Below are 9436 nucleotides of genomic sequence, written 5' to 3'. Positions count from 1 at the left end.
TCTAGTCCAGTGTCACTGTGTCAACCTTGCAAGCTGTAGTGACTGTGCCTGGTGGTGGTTTCACTGGACTAGATCTGGGGCAGAATTTAGGGTGAAGTTCTTGGCTGTGTAGCTTCCAAGCCTGATATCTAGCCATACCAAGAAATTCTGAGAATCACCCAGAATTTTTTTAATGAAAATTCCTTTTCTGCTATAAAACTTTAACTTTGAAAAAAGGGGGGGTGGGGGGACTTTGAGCAAGCTTTTTCGTTCTCTGGAACATGCCCATGCCTTTCCCTCTCTTCTTTACCCAGATAAGGTCTATCCTTTTTCCTAAGCTCCAAGGGCCTCTTTTTTTTTTTTTTTTTTTTTGCCTCTGTAACTAATTTCCTGAGTCCACACAGCTCAGCTGGCTCACCTTTTTTTTTTTTTTAACCTCGGTGACTTTCTAAATACATTTTCTCTTATAATTTCAAAAAAGAAAAAAAAAATGGTTTTGGCCGCTTCCCGCGGCGTCAGTGAGTGTGGCTGACTGGGGGGCGGGGGGCGGGGGGCAAAAAAAAGGTTTTGAGTTAAGATTGTGTGGGGTCAAACAGCAGCTTCGCCAGTGATTAGTTGGCTAAATCATGAAACTGCTCTGAGATTTGTAAGTTGGTAAAATCAGAGTACTACCTCATAGGATTGTGGTGAGATCAAATGAAACATTACCTGTGAAATGCCCTGGGACATAGCTCGCACACTTGCAACCAGAAGTGTTTTGACAAATAGTGTGTTTAACTAGCTGCTAACACTTAAGTTATGGCATTTCATAAAAATTCTAGATTTATAACTTCTCTCTAAAAAATCAGAAGCTCTGTACTCGCTTCGGCAGCACATACACTAAAATCGGAATAATACAGAGAAGATTAGCATGGCCCCTGAGCAAGGATGACACGCAAATTTGAGAAGTGTTCCATATTTTAAAGAAAAAAACAAAATTAAAAAAAAAAATCAGCAGCACTGGCATGACATTCCTACTTTGCAACAATCAGATTGTGTTGAATCGTCTTCAGCGGTTCTCAACCTGTGGGTCGGGACCCCTTAGGGGGTTGAACGACCCTTTCACAGGGGTCGTCTAAGACCATCGGAAAGCACATATATAATTACATATTGTTTTTGTGATTAATCACTGTGCTTTAATTATGTTCAATTTGTAACAATGAAATTGGGTGTCACCACAACATGAGGAACTGCATTAAAGGGTCGTGGCATTAGGAAGGGTGAGAACCACTGGCTAGCTAGCTCCTTTGGAGGAGGTGAGAATTCACGGCCTAATTCAGTCTACTAACTGCCTGGTCCCAGCTGTAGAGTTTGAATGCGTAGCCCTGTACTAGGAATTTAAAGATTTCTAAAGCTGTCAAACTTAAAACTTGGGCTAAATTGTCTCTAAGAAACTTTTTCAGACTGATTTGTTTTCTGATTGCTGTGCAGTAATCAAAACATAGTGGAATTATTTCCAAGCAACTGCCATTTTGTTATCTTTAATGTTTCTTTGGATTGACTGGGTTTAGGTGGGCAGTTCTCTGCTCCATATGATGTTGATTGAGATAGTAGTCATCTGGTACCTCTAGATTGGGACATTCAAGATGGCTCAGTCACATAGTGGGTAATTAGTACTGTCAGCTGAGGCTAAACTGGGCCATCTTAGTACTTCCTCACCTGCCTTGAGGCTTTCCCAGCATGGTAACTAGATAAGAAGCGGGAAGTGAAAGTTGCTGGTTTCAAGGCCTGGAATTCCATAGAAGTCCCAGAATGTCACTTCTGCTACATTCTATTGGTCAAAGCTAGTCACAAGGCTTGCCGGAGATTCAAAAGGGGGAGGGATGCATGGGATGGGAAATAAGCATTTCCTCTTGATATAAGGAACAACACACGACTTTTGGGAGGGTGGCATCTATGGCGGCTCGTGACTACATAAGAGCTAACTTTTTATTATTAAATATTTTTATTGATATCAGAGATGAAGGGAGAGGGAGAGATAGAAACATCAATGATGAGAGAGAATCATTGATTGACTGCCTCCTGCATACCCCCTACTGGGGATTAAGCCTAAAACCCAGGCATGTGCCCTGATGGGGTTGGAAATTGAACCCATGACCTCCTGGTTCATAGGTGGATGCTCAGCCACTGAGCCACACTGGCTGGGCTAGAGGTAACTTTTTTAAAAAATTATTTTTAGAGCTAATATCTACTTTTAGTGTGAGGATGGCTTAGGATGGAAGAAGTGTCTCTTGGTAGCACAGTAAAAAGGAATTCAAAATTATTTATTGCCCAGCCAGTGTGGCTCAGTGTTAACTTATGAACAGGAGGTCACGGTTCAATTCCCGGTCAAGGCACATGCCTGGGTTGTCAGCTTGGTCCCCAGTGTGGTGCTTGCAGGAGGCAATCAATGATTCTCTCTCATCATTGGTGTTTCTATCTTTCCCTTTCCCTCTCTGAAGTCAATAAAAATATATTTAAAAAAAATTACTGATTGCCTCAACAAATTCATATTGAGGATAAATGATAGCATTCTCCCTAACCTCTCCTGCATACATATTTGCCTTTTAAAATCAGAAACTTGTGAATTACAGGTTGATAAAATGAATATTTTATTTTTTTAAATATATTTTATTGATTTTTCACAGAGAGGAAGGGAGAGAGACAGTTAGAAACATCAATCAGCTGCCTCCTGCACATCTCCCACTGGGGATGTGCCTGCCCACAACCCAGGTACATGCCCTTGACCGGAATTGAACCTGGGACCTTTCAGTCCTCAGGCTGATGCTCTATCCACTGAGCCAAACCAGTTTCGGCTGATAAAAATGAATATTTTATGTGTTTAACGGGGAGTCATTCATTCTTTCATGTCACACCAGTTTCCTCGTCTATTAATCCTGGAAGTGTCAGGATTGCAGCCAAAACAGGAAAGGGACCCTGACAGGGACCTGGGGAGCCCTGGTCGAGTGGGCATTTCTGGCCTGAAGAGTGGCATCTTGGTTCATGCGGGGATGATGGAGCTGACCCGTGGGTAACCTGCTGTAAGTAAATAAAGCCACAGAGGTCATCCAGAGGAGCCCGGAGAGGTGCAGTGAGTCATTCTAACCTCGCCACATGGCCTGCGAGGGCCTGGCCTAAACTTCCCTAAGAAACTTGAGGCCCGCAAGGTAAACAGGAGATTAATACAAAAGCTAAGTTTCAGGCAGAAAGAGTAACACGGTGGGGAAGAAAACCATCAATCCAGACACCTGGGGCGGAAGGTGAGAGGGAGCCGTGAGCGATGAAGCTGAAACAAGGCTCGGTTCAGGCCGGTCCCGGGGTCGGGACACGCAGAGGCCGCGGGGAGCCGCTGGATTGTGTCCAAGGGCTAGCGACCGCCGTGTCCCAGAGAAGCGGCTTGTCCGAGTTACCCAGTGAGCAACAGACCCAGGAAAATGAACTCACTCCCGGCCATTTCTAGGTAACACATGCCTAACGCTCCCAGCCCGCCCATGTCTATCCCGGAACAGCCAAACCGGAAGACCAGGCACACATCCGAAGCCGCCACGGGCCCTGCGGAAATGGCCTCAGCCCTTCACCCGGAAACAGACAGTGACCGCGGCTCGCGCCACCTAACGGTCGGCTAGGCGCAAAGTCAGTCTGGAAAGCCTTGGAACCGGAAGGGGCCGGCTGTTTCCGGTACGGACCCCACGGAGCAGAGGCTAAAAGGGCGATTCACGGAGACTCGGCAGTGTGTCCTGCGCGCCCGGCTCCGCAACGTCGCAAGTCTGCTTCTGCGCAGGCGCGGGGACCACCCCGCGGGGAACGCGTCTGCCCGGCCGTGCGCGCGCCCGGTCTCCGCTGGGCGCGACGTTGCCGTTTGGAGGGTAAAGTCTTTGGAGCTGTAACGCAGCCTTTTGTTCTCTTAACTACAACTCCCGGCATGCCTCGGCCCTCATACGGATGTTAGATGCGGTCTCCCAGGATAGGCTCGAAAGGAACATCAGGGAGGATGACGTACGAAAGGAAAAAAAATTGAATACGTTGTTTCAGGCCATCGTTCACAGAAGCCCCAGTGGCCTAATGGATAAGGCATTGGCCTCCTAAGCCAGGGATTGTGGGTTCGAGTCCCATCTGGGGTGGTGAGGCTTTTTTGTTTTCCTTTCTTAAGCATCTATAGTGAAATACGCTAACTTAACTTTACTTTTTATAAATAAGACATGTATGTGTGGTTCCCCTAGGTGTTAGGTTACAGTTTACGAGAGTCAGCATACTCCATTTTCCGCCTCTGATTTTGGGAAGTCAATACGTTGAATATGTCTTCTCAGCGTGTTCTGTTTCAAATCAACACCCATTCGCGCCAGGCTCGCTCTCTCTCGAGGCTGGAAAGGTCGGTTAAGCGAACGGCATCTCCAATGGCACAGTCCGGAGGGCCTCCCTGCTGTCTGGCCCGGCCCGGCCACGGCTCGGCTTTCCGCTGCTTTCCCCTTAACGCTTCAAGGCGCGCTCGGTGTTCGACTCGTGAGGCTCCGCAGAGGGAAGTGAGCCCTTCCACTTCTGAGCCGTCGAGGAGAGGAGCAGGCTGGGTTCGACCGTACCATTCGGCGGCGGGGCTGGGGGTAAAGGGGTCGTGGGGCACCGGGCTCCGAGGACGGGAACATGGCGGCGCTCGGGCCGCCGGCGCGCACCCTGCGAGGCCTTCTGCGGGAGTTGCGCTACATGAGCGCCGGCACCGGCCGACCCTATCGCGACACCGAAGCCTATCGGTACCTCGTGAAGGCTTTCCGAGCACATCGGGTACGGAGGCCCGTGTCCGCGTGCTCCAGCGTCCCTTCCCCGGGGTGGGAGGGAGCGCCGGGCCTGAGCGCCCGCGTTTCTGAGGCCGACCCTCCACCCAGCGCCGGTTCCGGCCCAAAAGGCCCCGCTCCACCCGTCTAGGCTCGGGTCCACGGCCTCAGCCCCGAGCCTGGCCCGGACCGCGGGGGCGCAGTCACCGGGGTGGAGCCGGCCCCGAGGGTTCCACTGGCCGCCCTTTGCAGAATGAAGGAGAGAGTCGGAGGGAAAAAGAAGAGGTGGACGCCCTGGGGCGGGTGGGGGCCGCCGCCGCCGCATCTCTTCATTTCTTGCCCTTTCCCCGATGAAGCGATTTTCAGAAGCAAGTTTTGAGGCAGAAAGAGAAACTGTAATAGGACATGAAATATTGGGAGCTTCCTGAGGATCGGGAACTGTTTACCTGACTCATCCCCTGCACCAAACAGGTGGCGCCTCGTAGGACGGAACCAGGAACTTGTAATGAGGTTGCACTGTCAGTCATGACATGAGCGCCATGTATGTCCAGATACATGTTGTCCTTCCGTAGCTGATACATAGGAACATATGGGGAAACATACTTGAGAAATCGCTTTGTGAAGTCCACACTCCATATCACCCTTGGGCAAGAGCGATGAAAGATAGTTTCATTTTTCAAATGGGGCAGCTGAGACTCGGGGACAGTGACCCTCCCAAGGACACGTATGAGAACTAAAATGTAGGTTCCCTACTTCCCAAACGAGAGTCCATTAATGAACGCCTTTGAAGTCAGGGTCTGGCTTGGGGAGAGATTGCAGCCTATCTCAGAAATAATAAACCGGAGCGTCAGTTTGGCTCTGTGGAAGGAAACTTGCCGTACTTTGAACAATGTGGGAAACTGGAGATCATTAACCTAAATATTGAATTTCTGAGCCATGGAAGTTAGAATGCAAAATGTCAGAACTAACATTTAGCTAATTGTTCAAAGGTCATAATATTAGCAACCGACAAGAGGATCATTGATCTGCTGCCTCCTGCACCCACTGTGATGGAGCCTGCAACCCCTAACCCGGCATGTGCTCTGACCTGGCTCATAGGTCCACGCTCAACCACTGACCCACGCGGCCGGGCTCTTTTGGTCTCTCTCATGGTTCATTTACTGTTATATTTATTTTTTTTAACCCTCACCTGAGGATTGATTTTTTAAAAAGAGTGGAAGGATGGGAGGCAGGGCATTGGAGAGAGCGAATGACCAGTTGCCTCCTGATGATTGAACCTGTAGCCCAGGTACATGCCCTTCCCTGGGAATCGAACTCGGGAGCCTTCTGTATGAGGGCCAACACTGTCCACTGAAACACACTGGCAAGGCATACTGCTACATTTTGATTGACCCTTGTCTTCAGACTCCTTATGATTAAGGCCTAAATCAAGGTCAGTATTCTCTTGTCCTATACCAGCGGTTCTCAACCTGTGGGTCGCGACCCCTTTGGGGGGTCGAACGACCCTTTCACAGGGGTCGCCTAAGGCCATGGGAAAACACATAATTACATACGATTTTTGTGATTAATCACTATGCTTTAATTATGTTCAATTTGTAACAATGAAAATACATCCTGCATATCAGATATTTACATTACAATTCCTAACAGTAGCAAAATTACAGTTATGAAGTAGCAACGAAAATAATTTTATGGTTGGGGGTCACCACAACATGAGGAACTGTATTAAAGGGTCGCGGCATTAGGAAGGTTGAGAACCACTGTCCTATATTAACAATTCTTGTTTCAAATCCTATCAATTTAGGTTTATACACATGGGTATTACCATTTGTTGATGTTTGACATGGTATTAATCTCAAATTTTTAATTATAAAAAAAAATTTTAATTGATTGCCCTGGCCAGTGTGGCTCGGTTGGAATGTCAGCCCGTGCACCGGAAGGTCTCGGGTTTGATTCCCGGCCAGGACACATACCTAGGTTGAGGGTTCAATCCCCAGTCTCGGCAGATACGGGAGGCAACTGATCAATCTCTCTCTTTCACATTGATGTTTCTCTCTCCTTCCCACTCTAAAAAAAAAAAAAAAAAAAATTAGGTTTATTGAAGCAGATGAATTTTGCCTTTTTGAGCAGCTTATGAGTGGCATTTTCCCATATGTGATCTGCAGATCTTAAGCCACACTCTGGTTTACAGATTCCAACCCTAGGTATTTAAATAAAAGTTAAAGAAAGGGGATTCTGTAGGCAGTGGTGCCAGAGATTAACGGACATTGGACAGGGCTCCTTAAGTCATTTGAGGCTATGCACACATCTCCATCTCTACCTTCCTGCCCCTTTCTCACAACCTCAAAACTAGTCAAATAAAGAACAGTGAAATAATTTCCTTCAGCTGGAAATTATGATGAAGAAGAAACAGGGTTTAGAGAACTTCAGAATGGCTATGAAGTCTCCAGCTTCTTAAGGTTATCAAAATCCAGATTTTTCAGGTGGATAAGTAAATTGTGAGAGTGAGTACAAGTAATATGAATATGTGCATATTTTATATGCAAAACCATTTTGTTACTATTGAGGACAAGGCTATTATTTTACAGACAAAATAAGTTTTAAGTTTTCATTGAAATGAAAGGCATATTCCACATTAACCAAAGTCCACAGTCATAAGAAGCAGCCCATCATTGGTTTGAAGGGGAGAAAGTTCTACATTATATTTCTGAAGTGATATTAATGATCATGACCTGATTATAATTACCCACCTCTGCCATTAACTAACCACCCAGCTTCTCTGGGCTTTAGTTTTCTTATTTGTAAAATTAGAGAATTGAAACTAGATGACTTCTAAAATGTGCAATCACTCAGTGAAACATTCCAGTGAAACTTTGTAAAACTCTTTTTTTCTCCCCACCTTTAAAAAAAAGTTTTATTTGTTGATTTTAGAAAGAGAGAGAGAAATCAATTTGTTTTTCCACTTATGCAGTCATTGCTTGCTTCTTGTATATGCCCTGACGGCATGGAACCCGACACATTGGCCTATTGGGACGTTGCTCTAACCAACTGAGCCACCTGGTGTAAAACTTGTCAGTGAACTGGAGGTCAGCTTTCCTAATCATCACAATTATAGAGTTCCTCTATATATCTTAAGTATACACAAATACAGGTTTCTATTTCCTCTCTGCAATTTTCCTTCATTCTAGAGAATGTTTATTATATCTTACTCTTAGGCCTTTAGCTGGGCTGTTGATAAAGTATCTGACTTTGCTACTTCTCTAGGTCACCAGTGAGAAGCTGTGCAGAGCCCAACATGAGCTTCATTTCCAAGCTGCCACCTATCTCTGCCTGCTCCGTAGCATCCGTGAACATGTGGCCCTTCATCAGGAATTTCATGGGAAGGGTGAGCACTCAGTGGAAGAGGCAGCTGGCTTAGTGGGTCTCAAGTTGCCCCATCAGCCCGGAGGGAAGGGCTGGGAGCCATGAAAATGAAGAGATTCCTTGGATGCTGCCTTCATACAAGAATTTAATTATTTCTATCGATATGTATTTATCATTAAATTTTATTTAAAGTTTAGTGTTTTTCTCTATAATTTTGTTGTCCAAGTGTTTCTTTTTTTAAGTCTTTTCTTATTTCAAGAAAAAGATCTTAAATATAATGATGTTACATGCAATAAACATTAATATTTCAAGAATAAAAGGATTTTAAGTTTAATAATACTACCAACACTGTACTAACATAGTATGGTATCACAAAAGTTGTAGGAAATATTAAAAATCTGCAAATAACAGGATTACTTCTAGAATATTCCCCCCCTGTCTGGCTCTATATTTTTTTTTAATTCTTTATTGTTTAAAGTATTACATGAGTCTCTTTTTTTCCTTCATTGACCTCTCTCCCACCACCACCTCCCCCAAGCACAAGCCCTCACCCCCAGTATTGTCTGTGTCCATTGGTTTTGCTCATATGTATGCATGCAAGTCCTTTGGTTGATCTCTTACCCCATCACCTCCGCCTTCCCTCATAGGTTGTACAGTCTGTTCCATGCTTCTATGACTTTGGTTCTAATTTTGTTCATCAGTTTATGTTGTTCATTATATTCCACAACTGAGTGAGATTGTATGATATTTATCTTTCTCCAACTTCCCTATTTTGCTTAGCATGATTTCTTTTAAAGTCTATTTTGTTGGATATAAGTATTGCTACTCCAGCTTTTTTTCTTTTCCATTTGCATGGAAAATTTTTTTCCATCTCTTCACTTTCATCTTGTGTGTGTCTTTTGTTTTGAGGTGGGTCTCTTGAAGGCAGCATATAGTTGGGTCATGTTTTTTTGTTTTTGTTTTTAATCCATTCAGCTACCCAAAAGCTTTTGATTGGAGCATTTAATCCATTTACATGTAGGGTTGTTATTGAGAGGTACTTATTTATATCCATTTTAATTCTGTATGGCTAGGTTTCTCTCTGTTTCTCCTCAGCAATCTATTTACAGCAATCCCTTTAGCACGTCTTATAATGCTGGCTTGGTGGTGATGAACTCCTTTAGCCTTTTTTTTTTTTTTTTTTTTTGGAATCTTTTTTTTTTATTATCTTTTTTTTCTTAACCTGCACATTCATTAAGCTGTAGCTTGCTCCTGCCTGCCTTTAATTTTCACATCTGCAGAATTGCTTTTAAACATCAAATGAGATCTTT

The 9436-nt window shown here is 44.9% G+C and overlaps 1 protein-coding gene and 1 non-coding gene across 2 annotated transcripts; both read left to right on the top strand.

Moving 5' to 3' along the window:
• Positions 1-4045: 4045 nt before the first annotated feature.
• Positions 4046-4118, top strand: TRNAR-CCU. The gene has a single exon. It is a non-coding gene; the product is annotated as a tRNA-Arg (tRNA).
• Positions 4119-4534: 416 nt separating this feature from the next.
• LOC102755057 (chromosome unknown open reading frame, human C7orf55) lies at positions 4535-8334 on the top strand. The gene is made up of 2 exons (XM_006777116.2): positions 4535-4773; positions 8028-8334. Exons 1-2 carry the CDS (start codon positions 4636-4638, stop codon positions 8229-8231), a joined length of 342 nt encoding a protein of 113 aa, XP_006777179.1. The 5' UTR covers positions 4535-4635; the 3' UTR covers positions 8232-8334.
• The last annotated feature ends 1102 nt before the right edge of the window (positions 8335-9436 follow it).

Source organism: Myotis davidii, unplaced genomic scaffold, assembly GCF_000327345.1.
Source record: "Myotis davidii unplaced genomic scaffold, ASM32734v1 scaffold329, whole genome shotgun sequence".
Classification (NCBI taxonomy): Eukaryota; Metazoa; Chordata; class Mammalia; order Chiroptera; family Vespertilionidae; genus Myotis; species Myotis davidii.
Note: the sequence above shows the minus strand (reverse complement) of the source record. Positions and strands in the feature narration are given on the sequence as shown.

Excerpts from the sequence above, each read along its gene's own strand:
- LOC102755057 (XM_006777116.2), top strand. The coding sequence starts at position 4,636 with ATGGCGGCGCTCGGGCCGCCGGCGCGCACCCTGCGAGGCCTTCTGCGG. Across the intron at positions 4,774-8,027 it reads AGGCTTTCCGAGCACATCGG|GTCACCAGTGAGAAGCTGTG; the intron begins GTACGGAGGCCC and ends CTACTTCTCTAG.